At 36.1% G+C, this 20955-nt stretch overlaps 1 protein-coding gene across 1 annotated transcript in view; it reads left to right on the forward strand.

The window, feature by feature from the left end:
* SMARCA4 (SWI/SNF related BAF chromatin remodeling complex subunit ATPase 4) overlaps positions 1 to 20955 on the forward strand; it is a 121222-nt gene that overhangs the window by 54296 nt on the left and 45971 nt on the right. Inside the window, 11 exon segments of the mRNA XM_078153908.1 lie at positions 2422 to 2680; positions 3233 to 3359; positions 4551 to 4724; positions 5267 to 5440; positions 5571 to 5738; positions 5850 to 5900; positions 6636 to 6766; positions 6948 to 7005; positions 17560 to 17678; positions 18544 to 18694; positions 19906 to 20069. Of these exon segments, the coding sequence (XP_078010034.1) occupies positions 2422 to 2680; positions 3233 to 3359; positions 4551 to 4724; positions 5267 to 5440; positions 5571 to 5738; positions 5850 to 5900; positions 6636 to 6766; positions 6948 to 7005; positions 17560 to 17678; positions 18544 to 18694; positions 19906 to 20069 (1576 nt within the window).

Here is a 20955-nt window from a genome sequence, read left to right on the forward strand (position 1 = left end):
ACTTTTTCACACATTACTCCAGCAACATAATAACAATAATACTAAAAGCCACATTTTATATAGTACTTTAAAATTTGCAAAAGCTCTTTACATACATTATTCTGTTTCACCCTTGCAATGTCCCCATGATTTAGATGTTATTACAATCCCCATTTTACGGATGATGAAACTAAAGAGTGTTCCCAGTGATACAACTCTGTGTCTCAGGCAAAAGGGAAATTCACATCTTTCTGAATCTTAATCCCGCATCTGTCTAATAGGCTACTTCACTATCTCGGTTTAGATTAAGCTACAAAATTGGTTATTCCCTTTTAGAAAAATCCCTCTCCTGGACTATATCCTAAAGATATTTTTAAGTGGTACAAAGGGCAGAATGGGAGAAAGCCCTGGCTTTTAAAAAATACAAAAATATTCATATCTAGTTGAAGTAGTGAAAAATTGAAAACAATCTACATGTTCAGTAACTGAGAAAAATGAGATATTAACATTGTAAAAAGTGGCAAGTATAAAAAATACATAGAAATATGGATAGTAAGGCAGAGCCACAATAGCAGGATTAGAATAAAAGATTGTTGCTATTGCTTTTTTAGTCATATTTAGAATCTATTATCAACCCAAAATTGTACAAAAGATGTGGCAAAAAGAGAGGTGTATGCCTGGAACATAAAATAGGCTAGTCTTGTGATGAATATGAGATATACCAACTGGATAGCTCACGTGCCCCTCTGAATCTCCACACTGGCAAGAGGACTAGAGGAAGGAACCCTTTTTTTGTTCTTCCTATTGTTCTACTACATGCATGGTGGTGACTTCACCATGTGTTCCCACAACGCTTTCAGACTCAAGATGTTTCAAAGAAACAGAAGTAAAATCATCCTATTCTTTATAGAATCTGCGTGAAAACAGACAATAAGATAGGGTACAATTCCAAGAGGATGGCCCAAGTTAGGTTTATGAAGAACTGATAGCTTGATAATGTACAGGCTTACTCTCTATCATGTCTACACACACTTTTGCCACTACCCTCCCATTTTGGAAACTTCTAAGGTACAGGCATTTAGAAAAAAAACCCCAAAAACTCTTATCATTGTTACTGTTGAAGACCCTGCTCTGGTCTTTTTGTTTTCGTAGATTGAGTTGATTGGTTCAATAAATATGTATGTGATGTTTTAAACTACTACCTCTGTATCTCTGTGTAATAATTATTTATTCGAGATTATCCTGTAAGAGGCAGTGTTTCTGATGAATCAAGTGTGGTCATGGAGTCAAGAAGATCCATATTCTGTATATCCTACCTCCAATACTAGTTACGTGACCCTGAGCAGTGTGACATTACCTCTCTGAATCTGTTTCCTACCATGTGAAATATAGTATGAAATACCTACCTTGAAGGGTTGTCGTAGGAACCAAATGAGATGATATAAAAAAAAATTTATTAATTAATTTATTTTTAATTTTCAGCAATCACTTCCATAAGCTTTTGAGTTTTAAATTTTTCTCACCCTTTCTCCCCACCTCCCTTCCCAAGATGGCACACAGTCTGATATAGGCTCTATGTATACATTCCTATGAAACATATTTTCACGTTCCTTACATGTTGTAAGGAAGAATTAGAACCTATAGGAGGAACCACAAGAAAGAGGAAACAAGAAAAAAAAGAGCAAATAGTATGCTTCAGTCTGCATCCAGACTCCATAGTTCTTTCTCTGGGTGTGGATAGCATTTTCTCATGTAAAACATTTTGCAAGAATTTGGTACTGCATAAACAAGAGCCATCTTAGCCATAGTGGTTGGGGAGCAGGGAGGGAGGGTGGGGTAATTATAGCTAATCCAAAGTACAGTCAGAAACTACCTCTTGACCCGCAGCTTATTTTACTGAAGAGATCATTCCTCTCCTTCCATTTTTATTGGGAGCTTGTGATTGTTGATGTTAACTTCATGAATACTCTTTGCATGTTTGAGGAGCTCAGCCATTGTAGGTTTGGGTCCAAGTGAGTGACTTGCCAAATTGATTGCTGAAAATGCGATTCTGCTAATAAAGGGGAAAAAGAACTACAGCAAAGCCCAAATATGTTGGATGACCCTTTCGAACAGGATTCTGTGAATTTATAGACAGAGAGTTCACAAAATGAGAAACTGTGTCATGGGAGGGTTGTAGTCAGTATTGTTAGTACCCACTTTAGATCACACACATCCATCGAAGTGTCATAATAAAAATACAAAAAAATACAAAAAAGATCAGAAGTTTATTAAAATAAATTTGTTACTTTTTTTGTTATGATTTATATTTTTTCCCTCAGTATAAACTTAGATTTTGTCTATTTGGGTTTTTTATCATATTTTTTGTTTTAGTTGCCTTTAAAGGTTTTAAGGTTATGAAAGTAGTCACAGTTTACTTTTTCTATTTTGATTTTTAAATAGGACCCATGGCAAATGCTGCAGCCCCCACTAGCACACCTCAGAAACTGATTCCTCCCCAGCCAACTGGGCGTCCTTCACCAGCACCCCCTGCAGTACCTCCTGCAGCTTCTCCTGTCATGCCACCACAGACACAGTCCCCTGGGCAGCCAGCCCAGCCTGCCCCCATGGTTCAACTCCATCAGAAACAGAATCGAATCACTCCAATTCAGAAGCCAAGAGGACTTGATCCAGTAGAAATTTTGCAAGAGAGAGAGTATAGGTAAGCCTTAGGTTTCCATTCTCAAGGTTGTATTTATCTTTCCTAAGCTATGAAGATGTTAATTTCTGAAAGTCTTTCACATTATTATTATTATTTAATATTATTATATTACACACTGCTCCATTTTGCAGTGGTATTCTCTTAGGAAATCTGTGCTCTTTGCAGTCAGAAAAGTTTTGATGTTAAAGCATTGAACACCTCAGTATAAAAGTGCCATCTGTAAGAAATTCCCTTTAACTAGTCTTATATAACCATCTTATGAACTCATTATGCTATAATATGTAAGGCTCTTGCTATATGTAATTTTGTTTCCAAAGCCATAATTTGATGATATATTTGAGTCCCTTTAAAATGAACTGTGTTGTACCAGTCCATTCATAGTACAACATGTTTTTCTAAAGCATTTTTTGCCCTAAGTAAGGGCACAATTTAAGGAGCTGTATTTTTGGAAAGTCTTTTATTAGATGATTTGAGCAAGAGTAAACATTGTAAGCAAAAATCGTTTTTATGTCTTCACTCCCTATGTAAATGGGTTTGCTTTTTCCTCAACAGATTACAGGCCCGGATTGCCCATCGAATTCAGGAACTTGAAAACCTTCCTGGGTCCTTGGCTGGAGACTTGAGAACAAAAGCAACCATTGAGCTCAAAGCACTCAGACTGCTAAACTTCCAGAGACAGGTAGGGTCAGACCCAGAACGGAAACATTCCTGAGACTGAACCATTGTGCCGGTGTTGGATGAGCCTTCATTTAGGTGGAGAGGAGGAAAGTGGGTGGGATATTGCCTAAAACTTTTTAAAGTACTGAATTCAACAAACTCTCTCCAAAAGAATATTTTCATATACAAAGTAGAGCAGAAAAGGGATTATGTATGTGAAATAGTGAATCTCTGTTACATTCAATTTGGGCTTTTTGGGTTTTTTTTAAGTATTTAATAAATTAATCATGTTACTTTCAAAACTGTCTTGCTTCTCTGTTTCCTTATGAATTTCCTTCTATTCTCTTTTGTGCATTTAAGAAATGATTCAGTGACCTTCTTTTCTTTTCTTCGAGTTTGGTGGTGGTGGCAGCAGTGGCTCAACACTGTGCCTACCTTCCTTCCTCCTCTAAATCCCCTTCCAGTAAAAAAAAAAGAAAAAGAAAAACCTCAATCCATCTTGCAAGTAAAGACAGTAGTTACATTTAGATAATTGTCAATTGGAGCAAGTAAGTGGTACATTGGATAGAGCACCAGCCCTAGAGTTAGGAGGACTTTAGTTCAAAGGAGGCCTCAGACACTTGACACTAGCTGTGTGACCGTGGGCAAGTCACTTAACTCCAATTTACCTCACCCAAAAAAAAAATAGACAATTGTCAATACAGTGAAATAAAACCGTTAATTATCCTTTTAAAACATGCTCCTAACACACATGCTTAACTGTTAGCTGTATTGACTCCCTTTCTTTTATTGTTCAATCTAGGTATAATCTATATTCATGAAGAATAGTTACACCATTTCCCCTGTGACATCAGGTTTAGGACAGAGATGAAGTCTAAGAATAGCTTCTGTATCTCACTTTTTTCTAATGGTATTTCAGGAATGTGATATAAGTAATAAAAAATTGTATGGCATTAAAAACAAACTGGCATTCTAATTGAATAAGATTGTTCTCTTATTTGAGTACACATGCCATGCTCCCAATTTGTATTTGTAATCTTTTTAGTTGTTTGCCGGGGTTCCTATCTAAACTTAGATTTGATGCTTTAGGCAGTGAAGAAAATACTATTTCCAGTTTTTGATGGCATTATGACCATTATGTAATGTATAATTATAACTGTTATGTGATTACATATAGTATCTAATTTTTTAAAAATGGGAACTTATTTAAAAGCTGCGTCAGGAAGTTGTGGTATGCATGAGAAGAGACACGGCCCTGGAAACTGCACTGAATGCCAAGGCTTACAAACGCAGTAAGCGGCAGTCCCTTCGTGAGGCTAGAATAACAGAGAAACTGGAGAAGCAGCAAAAGATTGAACAAGAGCGGAAACGCCGGCAAAAGCACCAGGTGAATCTTACAAACAATCCAATATCTCTTCATATGTGTTTCCTTGGATTAACCATTGCTGTGTGTGTCCTAGTAAAGCATCTTGGCAGTTATTGGAACTTAATCTGAGAAATAAACACTTTTAAATAAACTGCCCTGTAAAGGGAACATCAGTTTGTATTTATAATCATGACTGTAAATTACTGGATTCTTTGTGTTGTGGATCCTCAAGACAGCCAACTTACCCCACTCAGGTGTAGTCATAGGAAGGAGAAGGATATAACATCAGTGGACTCTTGGATGACGATAGCCTGAGGTCAGGCAATAGGATGTAATAGGTGCTTCCTCCTCTACTCTTCCTGCGTACAACCTCTTCTTCACCCACACGCTCCCAGCATCGGTGCCTTGGGAATGGGAAGCACACTCCTCAGATACTGTCATCTGGTGGCAGAGCCCCACTCAACCCCATGTTAGTTATTATCGCTGTATTCTTTGCGTAACTTGAATAAGTCATAGTCTAAGAATTTCTGTAGAATTTTAAAGATCCTGGTCTCATATTTCAGGAATACCTCAATAGCATTCTTCAACATGCCAAGGATTTCAAAGAATACCATCGATCTGTCACTGGCAAAATCCAAAAACTTACGAAAGCAGTGGCTACGTATCACGCCAATACTGAGCGGGAGCAGAAGAAAGAGAATGAGCGAATTGAGAAAGAGAGAATGCGAAGACTGATGGTAAAAGTCTTGGAGGCACTGTCTTGGGGGTGGGAGTGGAGTCTGACTGTTTTATGTTAACTTTTTCAGTCATAGTAGAGTCTTTCTTTTTGCAAATGATGCTCAGAATTATAAGTTATAATTTCTGTAGGCTGAAGATGAAGAAGGATACAGGAAGCTTATTGACCAGAAAAAAGATAAGCGCCTAGCATACCTCCTTCAGCAAACAGATGAATATGTAGCTAACCTTACAGAACTGGTCCGACAACACAAGGCTGCACAGGTTGCTAAGGAAAAAAAGAAGAAAAAGAAAAAGAAGGTAACATAAAATTTTTCTATTTGTTATTTTGGTTATATTTTATTTTCAGGCATTTGATTTTCCTGAATGCTCAGCAGTGCTATATAATCAATTTTATTCTTTTCATTCCAGAAGGCAGAGAATGCAGAAGGGCAAACACCTGCCATTGGACCAGATGGCGAGGTTAGGAAACAAATTTTTACAAAATTGAAATGTCAGCCAACATTGGAAAGTTTGGTCTATTTTATTCTTACAAAAAATACCTTGACCTAGCCTCATACTTTAATAAAATAATATATTTTGTTAAATACATGTAATTATATCAAATTTTGCATTAGAAAATTATTTGTCAGCATTTCACTGCAGTAGAAAAAAATTCCTGTTTTCTATTTTTTTGGGGGGGGAATGCAATAAATATAATCAAGAGAAATTAATAAGTTAAATAAATAGTTGTTTTTCATACTTTAACAATAGTAATAAATTAAACACTATGTAAAGTGGACTTTGTTAATCCTAGAGAGCACTTAGAGCCAGCTCAAAGGGCAGGATACTTGTGGCTCTCTTTTCAGAATTGCAGCCTTGCCTTGTCTTGTCATGAAGGCTGGCTCTGCAGGAAATAGTGAGGATACATAAACATTTCTTGGAAATAAGTGCAATTTGAGGAAATTTGGCAATAGTATTTCAGAAACTGAATAGACTGTAGGTGATGGGAAGTTCTGTAAATATACCTTATTTATATTTTAATAATAATAGAATAATTAATAGAAAATCGAGAACAAAATATTTGTTAGAAAGTTGCATGTGGAAAGAATACTTCAGAATAAATTGACTTCAGTTCAATTTGTCAATTTTGGATATTTAAGGTAACTTTAAAGTGAGTGTGAAAACTTAAAATTTTATGCTTTGTTTTTTTTCAAGCCTTTGGATGAAACCAGTCAGATGAGTGATCTCCCTGTGAAAGTGATCCATGTAGAAAGTGGGAAAATCCTCACTGGCACAGATGCCCCCAAAGCAGGACAATTGGAAGCATGGCTTGAGATGAATCCAGGGTATGTAAGATGGTTGTCTGTAGCACTGGCTAGTCTTTAAGTTGTTTTATCACTCTTATTCTAATAAGATATTTTGTTCACATTCATAAACACCGTAAGTACTTGAAGCAATTTATTTTAATGTTTATAGCAGGCTATATCTCTCTCTATATATAATAACATGAACATTTTCCCTGTTTAGATATGAAGTAGCACCAAGATCTGATAGTGAAGAGAGTGGTTCAGAAGAGGAGGAAGAGGTAAGAGTTTCCTTAAAACTTAAACCTGTTGACTCTTTAAAATAATTGTTGGAAGGGCAGCTATGTGGCACAGTGGATAGAGCTCCAGCCTTGGAGTCAGGAGGAGCTGAGTTCAAATCCGGCCGCAGACACATGACACTTACTGGCTGTGTGACCCTGGGCAAGTCACTTAACTGATTGCCTCACCAAAAAAAAAAAGTCCCCCCCCAAAAAAAAATAATTGTTGGATTGCAGAACTGACATCTCAAAAGTTCTACCCCACTACTTCGTTTTGATACTGAGGGGGTCTCTAGGTTTCAGAGACTTTGCCAGTAGGAAGTGCAAGCTATAGCAGGTCAAACAGCAGAAGTAAATACTGGCCTGTCATTTGAGGACCAGGCTGTCTTTGAAATTTTGAAGGGTGTTATCAACAGAGAACTGGCCATCATTCTTTGCTACATTCAGTCAGTAAATTGAGGAAGATTAGAATAACTGTGGTCAGCATTAGAATATAGAATTGGAGCCACAGTATTTTCTAGAAACTGGTTCAGAAGAGGAGGAATAATTGTTGGAGGGGCAGTGAGGTGGTGCAGTGGATAGAGCTTTGGCCTTGGAATCAGGAGGACCTGAGTTCAAATCCGGCCTTAGACACTTGACACTTACTAGCTGTGTGATTCTGGGCAAGTCACTTCACCCCAATTGCCTCACCAAAAAGCATAAAAACAAAAACAGTAATAAGCACAGGAATAGAAGGATCTTTTAAAAAAAGAAAGAAAGAAAGAAGGAAACATTTAAGCAAAACAGAAAAATTTTTGGGGGAAATTATAGAAAGCTGGAGCCTACTTTTTTTCTTTTGTGGAGAGATTAGGCTCTAAAGTTCAGTACATTGAACTTCAGTTTAAGATGGCTGAGTAAGTGGTCACAAAGAAGCCTAATTCCTATATGTTTACTACAGCAAAGACCTAGAAATAGTACCAGATCAAATAACGATCAAGAAATCCAAGGAGAAGCTATAATAAGTATCTTTATCTGGCCTAGGGTTATACAAAGAGATAATCAGAAGCTGTAGAAAAGTGGTCCAGAAGAGCCAATTGTGAATGCAGTCATACAAGATGGAAGTCTGCTAGTATAGATCAGAGATGTTCAGGAACATCTAAATCTTGCAGTACTCTTTACTCTGGGGCAGGAAGACCAGAAGGCTTAGACAAGAAAGCTCCAGGACAGTTGGAAACCCATAGTACTCAGATTACAGATATGGGATAGGAGCTATCAGTACCCATAATACTGTAACACTGTGTATGAGGCTCAAGAAGTCTATAACATGGCCTGTGACTCTTCCAGAAGTCCCTAAACATCCACTTATCTCAATTTGAACTGTTCTGGGGTGCCTGAAATTTTTCAGTGCTGAGGAGGGTAGATAATGAGGTAGATTGAATGTTAAGGGAGCAGGCTTGGGTAACTGAGAAATAGACCCAGCAGAGCCCAACCACCCCACCCAAAGTGGGGGAGGGGAGAGATCCCTGGCCCTGACCCAAAATCCCAGTTCAGGAACTGAGGCTGGACAAAGCAAGATAGCAACTGTGATAAAGAAATTTTGTGCATCTCAAGACAACCAGAAGTCCAACCCTAAAGAGAATAACTCCTTAACAAATAGAAAGTCTCTCAGAGGAAGAAATGACTTGACCACAAGAACTATAAGAATACATAGATGAAATGAAGCAAGGAATTTTAAACATGAATTATAAATTAATCAAGAACTCTGGAATAAAAACATTTTAAGGAGCAGCAAACAGTTTACAGCAGAAAGGTGAAAAACTTTACCCAAATAATGAACTCCTTAAAAATTAAAATTGACCAAACAGAAATTAGTGACATCATGAGACAAGAAATCATAGAACTAAATTAGAAGCAGGAAAAATAGAAGAAAATGGAAGTCATCTTTAGGTCAGGGAGAGAGAAACTAAAAATCATTGGAGTCCCTGAAAACCAAGACCAAAAAAAGGTATAATACCATTTTAAAGAAATGAGAAATGAAGACTGTCCAGATCCATTGTAATAGAATGCTTACTAAAAGAAACTAAATGAAAATAAAATTCAGAGGTTATAGGTCAAAGAAAAACTGTTTCAAGCTTCCATAACGACAGAGTTTAAGTACCCAGGAATAGCAGTCAGGATCATATTAGAATTGAAATCTAGTACTGCAAAGGAGACCATATCTTGTGATATGATATTCTAAAAGCAAAAGATAAAGGCTTACAGTGAAAAATAACTTAACCTGACAATAATCCTATAGAGAGAAAAATGAATTTGTGATGGAGTTGAGGACATTCAAGCACTCCTAATGAAAAAACCAGAGCATAGCAGAAACTTTGAAATGAGAAATCAAGAGAAATATGAACTGCTTGTGTTTTAATAGTAGGAGAAGAAACAGTATCTTTTCAGAACTTTAATGTCTTCAAAGTTTATAAAGAGAATTAAATAAGATAAGCAGAGGACTTGAGGGTGTATTTGTACTGTTTTGATGGTCTTCAAAAGAAAAAAAGGGAAAAAATGCACTAAGAAAGTGGAATTTATTATTTTCTTGTAATTGAAGTAAGCAAGAAGAGGATACAAACACAGAGGAAATGGTAATGTAAGTGGGCACCAACATGAATATCACTCTTATCTCTAAACTAGACAAAAGAGGGAAGGGGGGTTGAAAACACACATGTGCACAGCTTTGTGAAGAAATATGTTAAGTTCAGAAAAGAAATAGAGATGTGGAGAGTGAATGGAGGCAGATAGCCTTTTTCATCATGAGTCATTTGAATTGTCTTGGATCACTGTATTGCTGAGAATAGCTAAATCATTCACAGATGATCATTGTATAATATTGCTGTTACTGTGTACAGTTTTCTCCTGGTTCTGCTCCCTTCACTTTGTATCAGTTCATGTAAAATTTTTACACTTTTTTTGAAAGCGTCCTGCTTGTCATTTCTTATAGCACAATAGTATTCTATCACAATTATATACCACAACTATTCCCCCATTGATGGGCATCTCCCTCCATTTCCAATTCTTTGCCATGACAGAAAGAGCTCTTATAAGTTTTTTGTGTAAGTACATATAGGTCCTTTTCTTTTGTCCTTTTTTTTTTTAAAATCTCTTTGGGATACAGACCTAGTAGTGATACTGCTGGATCAAAGGGTATGCACAGTTTTTTGCCTTTTGGGCAAAGTTCCAGTTTGTTCTCCAGAATGACTGAATCAGTTCACTATTCCTCCAACAATGCATTAGTGTCCTAATTTTCCCACATCACCTCCAACATTTGTCATTTACCTTTTCTGTCATATTAGCCAATCTGATAGTTGACCATATCCTTTTAAAAGTGAAAGCCTGCTGGGGGCTGCATCCTGGAAGCATCAGCACTTAAAAGTTCTGGACTGCTGGTTCCAGGGAAAGTAGGTTCTGAACTGCTAGCGTTGGCCTGGAAAACTAAGGAATAGACGGAGCGGAATAGGTCACCAGAATGGCACACCTTGCGTGAGAATCTGTGCAGCACTCCACCAAGCCTGAGGGAAAGAGCACAGGATTCTGGTGGGGTTATTTCTGACTATCTAGGATAAAGTCAGTTAGGACAGAGACATAGGCTGGTGAATTACCCAGTATGGGAAGAAGCTGAGATACTTTAAGATCCAGCCATCAAGAAAACCACAATCAGAGAGGAGGACATCAGGAAGTGAATTAGGAAAATAAGTTGTAGGGAGAGGAGTCTGAAAGAGCTGGTGATTTCAAGAAGAAAACTCAAAAATATTGAACACAGATAAATCAGCAGGAAAAATGGTAACAACATAAGGAAATATGGCCTGTAGCTAATAAACAAATTCAGGCACCTATGTATAAATAGTAGAAAATGAAGGAAAATGATCCAAAGCTTGATGACACAGAGGACCTCTGGAATTTGAGAACATGGAACCACCATATGCTGTTCTTGAGTATTATAAAAGAGAAATGAGAATTATGAGAGCAGAATGTATGCTCTACCCTGCAAAAATAATGAATAGAATAGAAAAATTTAAATCTGCAATGGCAAGCCTCACCAAAGAAACAAAAGAGAAAATAGATTAGGATATAAATGCACAAAAGTGAAGAACAACCTAGAAGAAGAGAAGCAAAAAACAACATTAAAAGAAAATACACTTAGTATGCCAGCAAAACATAGGGATCTCAAAGACAGGTTGTATAGAGACAACCTAAGGATCATAGCTTTTCCAGAAAGATACAACAGGGACCCCCCCCCCAACAACAACAAAAAACAACTACAACACTGTAATGAAGAAAATAGTACAAGAGAATCACCTAGAGCTTCTAAACATAAAAAACAAAATTATAGTGGGAAGAATTTGCAGATTGCTTCCAGGAAAAAACAAAACCCAAAACACCAAAGCTGCAAACTCCAAGATGTGTACTGGTTAAATTTAACAATTCAATTCAGAGACAGGTTCTGCAAGCCATCAGGAGAAAAACCTTCAAATACAAAAGATGTTCAGATAACACAAAACCATTCTCCATTAGCTATAAAAAGGATATGGGACTGGAATAGTATGTTCCAACGTGCATTGGAACTCAGGTGACCTGTCATGTAAATCTGGACTTAACTAGAACGAAAGATAGACATTCATTAGTAAAGAAGGATTTGATGCATTTTTAGAATGAAAACTAGTACTGAAGAAATTGATTTTGCTTCTTGCACACCCCAGACAACTGAAATGTAATATGAATAAGTAAATGAAGACAGCACAAGCAGCAGAGTGGCAGTAGAAAGACCAGTAAGATACTTTTTTCTGTACGTACACAAGGAAACAAGTAAAGGTGGAAATCTGGTAGAGGTACCAGTTAAGGGGCAGACAAGGGGTGTTAAGGACAGAACCTCACCTCACCCTGCCTACAGGTAAATGCTTCTTTCATGGGATCACATTGCAACATGGGAAGGTACATGGAAAGGGGAGAGGGGGAAAAGGGGGCTAGAGAGGAGTGAGTGATGCATGAGGCTCAAAGCAAAGGGACTAGCAAAATAAATGAGGGGATGGAAGAAATTCACTATGCAACAAGTGAATCCAAAAAAGCCAGAGTCATCATTATGCTATCAGATAAAGCAAAAAGGAACATTCAAAAAGTAATAAGGGGTAAACAAGGAAACTGTTATATAAAAAGGAACCATAGACAACAAACTAATATCAATAACAAACTTAATACACTTCAAATGTCTTAGCATCCAAATTCACAAAGGAAACTATCTGACCTTTGAGAAGACACTGTGACAGTAGTGACAGGAAACTTCAATATCACATTATCAGTTTTGGATAAATCTAACAGATAAAAGCAAACTGTAGAATGAAAGAAATTTCTGCAGAAACTAGAATTAAAAGACTTAAGGTGTTTCCTAAATGGAACAGTGAAAGAATATATGTATATTTATATACACCATAAAGGCAGAAATAGTCAATACAATCCACAATACAATACAGAAAAGTCAATACTTTCCAGACTATAATGCAACAAGAATAGAAATTGGTTTAGGGATCACAAACAAAAGATATAGACCTGAATGGAGATTTAATAATGAGATCTTAAATAATGAGTTGGTCAAAGAACAGATCATAGAAATGACTATGTAAAGGGAAATTAGAAACATACCAAAATTTCTGAGATGCAGCTAAAGTAGTCCTCAGGGAGAAATCATATACTTACAATCATACATTAACAAAATAAAGAGGTGATTAATGAACTGAATATGCATTTTAAAAATGAGAAAATAACCTAAAATTAACACAAAGGAAGAGACAAAAAGTTAGAGAGGAAATTGATAAATTGGAGAGGAAAAAACCCATAGAAATGATTAGTAAAACTAAAGACTGGGTCTTTGAAAAGACTAATGAATTTGATCAACCCTTTACTAATCTGATTAAAAAGAGAGTAGAAAATCAGTAAAATATCACAAGGTGAAGTCACAGCAAAGCCAGAAGAAATAAAGGAATAATTAGAACATATTATGCGATTATTTGCTAACAAAACAGAACACAAAAGAAAAAGAGGAATTCAAAAATACAAAATACCCAAACTATCAGAAGACTAGATAGAAATCTTAAATAGTCCAGTCTCAGAAAAGGAAATAGACCTGACTGTAAAGGAACTACGAAAGAAAAAATTCCTGGCCCCGATATTCATAAAGGAGTTGTATCAAACTTTTAAAGAACAATTAGTATTCATACTTAACAAATTCTGAAAAATTGAGAAAGAACAAATTGGTGAATTAGATAAGCAACTAAGAAAACTAGGAAAGCAAAAAAAAATTGTGAAAACCACAACTATAAGCATCAAAGTGGAAATTCTGAAAATCAAAGAAGAGTTTAACAAAAGACTGCAAGGAACTTGGGGTTTTTTCCTCCCTAAATTTAAAAAAACCAAGACAAGAAAGACAACCCATTAGCTAGTTGACTTTTGAGGAGAGGAGATACAGTTGCCAGTATTAATAATTTTAAAAAGTAGAATTCTCAACAAATGAAGAATAAAGGAAATAATTACAAACTACTTCTCCCTACTATGTGCCAACAAAACATTTAAAATATTCGTAATAATATAATATGCCCAGATTAACAGAGCAAAAAATAAAGAATTTAAATAAGTCTCAAAAAAGAAATTGAATAAGTCTCAAATTTTAAAAATAACCAGAAACAAATGGATTTATAAATGTATTCTTTTTTTAAACATATTTTATTTTATTATTTTTTAAAATTTTTTATTTATTTTGATTTATCAACAATTTCTTCCATATGCTTTTGAGTTTAAAATTTTTCTCCCCCTTCCTCCCCAAGACGGCTCATAATCTCATATAGGCTATACATTTACATTCCTATTAAACATATTTTCACATTAGTAAAGTTGTAAGTAAAAATTAAAACCAATAGGAGGAACCATTAGAAAGAGGAACCAGAACTCAACAGAAGAGAAAAAAAAATGATAGCAATTCAACTTCCATAGTTCTTTCTTTGGATGTGGATAGCATTTTCCATCACAAGGCCTCTGGCGATGTCTTAGATCCTTGTATTGCTGAGAAGGGTTAAGTTTATCAATATTAGTCATTGCACAACGTGGCTGTTATTGTGTACAAAGTTCTCTTGGTTCTGCTCACTTCACTCAGCATCAGACCATACAAGTCTTTCCAGGTTTTTCTGAAGTCAGCCTGTTCATCATTTCTTATAGCACAGTAGTATTCCATTACATTCATATACCACAACTTGCTCAGCCATTCCCCAGTTGATGGGCGTCCTCTCAATTTCCAATTCTTTGCCACCACAAAAAGAGCTGCTATGAATATTTTTGTACATATTTTTGTACATATGGGTCCTTTTCCCATTTGTATGATCTCTTTGGGATATAGCCCTAGAAGTGCTGTTGCTGGGTCAAAGGGTATGCACATTTTATAAATGTATTCTGTCAAACAGTAGGGCAACTGGGTGGTACAGTAGATAAAGTGTCAGGCCTGGAGTCAAGAAAACTCATCTTCCTGTGGTCAAATCCAGACTCTAACACTATCTGTGTGACCCTGGGCAAGTCATTTAACCCTGTTTGCTTCATTTCCTCATCTGTAAAATCAGCTGGAAATAGAAATGACACACTATTCTATTATCTTTGCCAAGAAAACTCCTAACAGGATCACAAAGAGTCAGACATGACTGTAAAACGACTGAACAGCAACAAATTAAACAGAAAATTATATATATTGTTTGCAAAAATGGCAAAAGAAAGAATCCTTCCAGTTTCTTTCTTTGACGCAAATAGAGTGGTGGTTATTTCATTATTTCATTCATGTCCGACTCTTTGTGACCCTATTTGGGATTTTCTTGGCAGAGATACCAAAGTAGTTTACTATTTCCTTCTCCAGGTCATCTTACAGATGAGGAAACTGAGGCAAATGGGGTAAGTGACTTGTCTAAGGTCACATAGCTAAGACCAGATTTGAGTTCAGGAAGATCAGTCTTCCTGACTTCACGCTTGGCATTCTATCCATTGTATCACCTACCTGCCCAGCCCAAATATAGACTCGGTACTTAAACCATAGAGGAAGAAAATAGAAAAAGAAAACTATTGATTAGTATCCCTAATGAAGATCAGCACACACAAAATATTAAATAATCTATTAGCAGAGAGGCCTTGGCAACATATTAAAAAGATTATAACAGTGTGACCAAGTTGAGTTTATACTATAGAGCCAGACTTGCTTCAGTGTTAGGAAAACTATAAATATAAGGGACTATATTAATTACAACAATAAAAATTGTATGTTTATTTCAGTAGATGTGGAAAAGGTGTTTGGCAAAAATACAGCATCCATTTCTATTAAAAACACTAAAACGTCTAGGAATAAATGGACTTTTACTTAATATAGTAAAGAGTAGAGTAATACAAGAGGCCTTTCCAATAAGATTAGGGATAAAATAAGTATATTAATTCAGCACTATTAATATAATGCTTAAAATACTTGCTGAATATAGCAAGCTCCCATGCACCCCCAAAAAATAAGCATAAGCAAAGAGAAAAAAATATATTGCCTTTAGTATATGATAAGTTGCTTAAATAACTCTAGAAATTCAACTTAAACTTGAATTGAAACATTAACCCAGTAGCAGGATATAAAATTCACAAGCATTGGTGTTTCTGTAAATTCCCAACTAAACCTAGCAAGAAAAATATAAAAAGAAATTTATTCAAAATACTTACAGAATCTATAAAATATTTGAGCATCTACATGCTAAAACAGAGAAAGGGACTATATGAATACAGCTAAGACACTTATAAATAAAAACAAACATAAATAACTTTTAAAAATAATTGCTTATGATTGATCCATGCCAATATAAAAAGATCAAAATATTACCCAAACTAACTTAGTTATTGAGTGCCATACCAATCAAACTATCAAAAAAAATATTACTATCTGGAACTAGAAAAAATCATGACTTCTAAAGTAACAAAAGATTAAAAATCTTGAAAATGAAAAGAAATGTAAAGCAAAGACACCTGGAAGTACTAGATCTCTATATCACAAAGTTATCGTCAAAACTACTTGGTATTATTTAAATAGTAGGAAAGGTTATTACTGTAGTAGATTTGGTACACAAAATGCAAAAGCAAATGAACCTGTTACCAGTGTTAAGTCAACTCCAAAGACCCCATTTACTAAAGTAAGGATTCAGTATTTAACAAAAACTGGTGAGAAAACTGGGCAGCAATCTGGCAGAAATTCGGTTTTCACTAGCATCTCATGTTGGTTCCATTTACCTGGATGTAAAAGATCATATCATCAGCATTAGAGAAAGAGGGAAGGAAAGAGATTCCTTTCATAACCATGAATAAGGAAAGAGTCTTTGATCAAACAAAGAAGAAAGACATTCATTGGACATCAAATTGACAGTTGTGTTTACATAAAATAGAAAGCCTATACAGATAAAATCAGCATATTTAAAATTAGAAGGAAAACAGTTAACTAAGGAAAAAGTCTTTGCAGAAAATTTTTCTGATAAAAGCCCAGTACTCAAGATATTTAAAGAACCAGTTCAAGTATATATAAGAAGATCATTTCCTAATAGGCAAAAATTCAAAGCCTAGGAATGAGCAGTCCTCAAAGGAAGAAATCTTAGCTATCAGTAGCCATATGAAAAAAATACATATATTTTTCTGACCTAGAAGTAGATGGTGGCTCCAAGTTGCAGAATGATGAGGTCTAAGTCTTAAGAATGTGGCCAAGCCATGGGTTCGTTTTTATCAAACTGTGCTTATTTGTTACAAGGGTGTTTTGTCACAGGATTGGGATTTGGCAAGGAAAAGGAGACTAATGATAGTGGTGCCAAATTTAAAGGAAGAAATAAGGATCATTGAAGCTTTTTTTTTTTTTGATAATATATAGAAAGAAGTTCACAAAATCACAAAGATAGGGGCAGCTAGGTGGCACAGTGGATAGAGCACTGGCCCTGAAGTCAGGAGCCTCTGAGTTCAAATCCGGCCTCGGACCAAACAGTTGACACTTGCTAGCTGTGTGACCCTGGGCAAGTCACTTAACCCCAACTGCCTTAAAAAAAAAATCACAGAGATAAGCAGGACAGCTTTAAAACTTAAATTGTTGAATTTATCATACATAAAAAGCTGTAGATGATAAAATTTGCAATTTCGTTTACATCATCTTTGTATATGGGAATAAATGCTCATGTTTGCTAGTGTTTGTCAAGTTTAGAATAACACCAAATTTAAAATTATTCAGAAGGGAAAAAGGACACAATCTAGTGTTCAATTCATCTTCCAGACAAGTTCACTACCACTTTAAAGTGGTTTTGTAAGTTTTTGAGTGACAGAATGCTCACTGAATATTGAAAGTTGTAGTTCACACCTCTTGTGCCCTAGAGCACAAATCTCTTAGAGAATTCCTTTTTGTAGAGCTGCCCGTTACAGAAATCATGGTGTATTTTTAATGTCTTAATACTACATATGCATATCCTGTGAATGGGTTCTCACTAACAAGGGATTTTGTTGAATTGGTAGGAAGAAGAGGAAGAGCAGCCACAACCAGCACAGCCTACCCTCCCTGTGGATGAAAAGAAAAAGATCCCAGATCCAGACAGTGACGATGTCTCTGAAGTGGATGCAAGACATATTATTGAGTAAGAGGAACCCTTTACCACCCTATAAGAAACATAATATGAGTGTGAATAGAGGTCTTACCTAATAAGTCATCTTATTGGATTCATAGCTAACCTTGTACCAGACACTAGAAAATAGGTAGGGAAACCCAGCTATTTCTGACCTTCCATCACAGGACACAAGTAAAAATTTCAGGTAATGTCCTCTGGAAAATTTTATGTGCAAACCAAAGTCAGATACAGTCGTTTCTGTAGAGATTTTTTTTTTCAGAAACTTTTCACTATAGGTTCATTTCCTTTTACATGAAAGAACCCACATTTTTTTGGCTTCTTCTGCCTAAAAGTGATTTTTTTTGTTAAATTGGAGACATTTGGCTATTCTGCATGTTTAGTTTTTGTCTTTATCCGCAAAACAAGTGATGAGTCACTTGTTATGCAGGGAGAAACTGAGGGATAATTATGCCCAAGCCAGTAGCAGTCAGTGGAATTAGGTGTCTAGCTTACTTCAGGCTTGTCCTTGACTTGCTGCATCACATTTCATAACCCTGAGAACCCAAGAATCTACAAAATGTACTTAGATTAGAGGCTTTAGAGCTAGAATGGACTTAGCGATGTCCTTTATCAAACCTTTCTCGTGTGACAGTTGAGCAAATCGGAGATAAAGTGCTTTGCCCCAGGAGACACAATAAGTAGTAGAGCAGGAACTCAGGTCCTCTGGCTTCTAGCCCAGTAGCTTATCCCACAGTGCCATATTATGGTACCTATTTTCCACATTACAAAGCAGTGGAGTAGACTGGTATTACCATGGCTGAAGAAATTTGTTTTGGTATTTATTACAAAGATCAAGCATCTGTTCCCTGACTTTTTTTTTTTAATCAAACTGTAGGAATGCCAAGCAAGATGTTGATGATGAGTATGGTGTCTCCCAGGCCCTTGCTCGTGGTCTGCAGTCATATTATGCTGTGGCCCATGCAGTCACTGAAAGGGTGGACAAACAGTCTACACTTATGGTGAATGGTGTACTCAAACAATACCAGGTAAGAGAGAGAATTGGAACATACCTTTCCAAGCATCAGTCAGGTGGAGCTTTTGCTCTTCTAATATATGTCCTCAAAGTGGGTTCATTATAGCAGTTGAAGAATGCCATACTTATCTTTATCTCCCAGATAGATGTTAATACAAATCATTTTTCTCTATAGCCAAGAATACCATGTTTACTTTTTAAGCTGCTAAAATAGAGTAGTTAGAAGTGAAATGCACTGACCTGGTGGACACATGATAAAACATGTTTTTTTCTCCCAATAGAGAGACAGCAAACAGTGGGCACTTTATGTTGCACATGCCTCTTGTTAGACTGTTTGTAGGCTGTTAGCTTTATTCGTTACAAGGGGTAGTTTGCTGAGGGATAGAGGGAGTCTGTCTGTTCCTCTTCAAAGGCACTTGTGTCTCCCATGTCTGCCATGTACTTTCTCACTTATAGCCCTTATGTTCCTTGAGGTCTTACCTCCTACAGAAAGTTTTTCTTAAACCTGATAATTGTTAGTATTCTTCTTCACCTCAAATTATCTTGCACTTAGATGTGTAAATGTTGTATTCCTCCCCATAGAATGTATGCTCCAGGAGTTATTTTTTGTTTTGTATTTTTATCCCCAATGCCTTGCATGTAATAGGTGCTTGATTTGGTTGAGTGAATGGGCAAAATAACTGGCGTTTTTTTAATAGCATCAGAAGAAATAGAGTGTTTGTAAAAAGAACTAGAGCAATTGATTCAAGTAGTATGTCTCATTGTTTCTCTATTTGGACATGATTCCTTTTTGTTGCTAACCCCTTGTTGAGACCTACTCCACAAAGTCTTGGCTCAGTGCAGATATGAGGCTTCACAGAAAGAAGCCTTTATCCTGTGGAAATTTCTAGAGGCAAAATGGAATTGAAAAAATTAAAACTTGACTAGGTCAGTGAGCTTTATTGCTTCTGTTCTGAGATCCCAGATTTCCATGAGAAAAATATCATATTCCACTTAAAAATAATTATACTTTTTTGTACCTTTTTAAAAATTCTCAGTCTCTAGAGTCATATGTTAGCCTATATTGAATAAGTTGGAAAGTGATTCCTTATTATTTGGTCAATTCATCACCAATTCCTACTTTTTAAGAAGAGGCTCTGTCATTTGAGATTCTTTTCAAAGTATATTTTTCTCTTTAACCAATTTAATGTTACTTACCTATGTTTGAATTTTTGTCCTTTTTAGATTAAGGGTTTGGAGTGGCTGGTGTCCTTGTATAATAATAATCTGAATGGGATCCTGGCAGATGAAATGGGCCTTGGCAAAACTATCCAGACAATTGCTTTAATTACATACCTCATGGAACACAAGCGTATCAATGGACCTTTCCTCATCATAGTACCTCTTTCGTAAGTTTGCAAAAGTAAAAGCTACCTGGGATTGTACTTAGCTTAGTGGCCATAGTACAGTGACAATAAGGCAAAGCCAGATTAGTTTCAAGGGGTGGAAACCTATTGTTCTTTAACTGTATACTAAGCCCCTCACCATGGCTGGTATTCACAGACATCCATGCCATTGCTTACCTGGGTCCTAGTGAGAGTGTACAGATGGATTGGTGTAAATCCATCAACATTATAGGAAAGATAACTCTGGGTATATCATTAACACCTTTAAAGTACAAAACAGTTTGTTATTAACAAGCAGCTCATATAAATCCTAGTGACTGTCCTGCAAAATAGATCTAAGAAGAAAAGAGAAAGCTACTATTTTGTAGCAAAAAACTTAATTAGTTAATGGTCATTCACAACTTTCATCCACTACAACAAGCCAGTGGAGCCTCATTATAGTCTTTCAAATACGTGAAGCCAACCATCATCTATTTTCTTTACCTTCCATCTCGTCTCCTTCCCCATGGTCTCTTCTCCAAGCTAACCATTCCTAATTCTTTCGACTAACCGTTATGTGTCATGGCCTCACACCAGAGCCCTCATAGCCCTGCTTACCTTCTCTGGATTTATTCCAACTAATTACTACATATTCGCTAATTACTAAATTACTAATTAGCCTATTGTCTAATTACTAAACTATAATATTACAGACTGAACACAGTACACCAAATGTGGTCTGATTAAGGCAGCCCTCATTGTTGTTCTAAGTGCTACAGATAGAATGAGGGAAAAAACCATTAACCTTGTCCTCAAGGAGCTCATATAGACATCACGTATATACAAGTTCTATACAGAGTAAATGGAAGGTAATTTCAGAGCAAATGCACTAATAGCTGGAGGTGGTTGG

Source organism: Phascolarctos cinereus, unplaced genomic scaffold (assembly GCF_003287225.1).
Source record: "Phascolarctos cinereus isolate Bilbo 61053 unplaced genomic scaffold, phaCin_HiC Scaffold_4;HRSCAF=312, whole genome shotgun sequence".
Taxonomy (NCBI): domain Eukaryota; kingdom Metazoa; phylum Chordata; class Mammalia; order Diprotodontia; family Phascolarctidae; genus Phascolarctos; species Phascolarctos cinereus.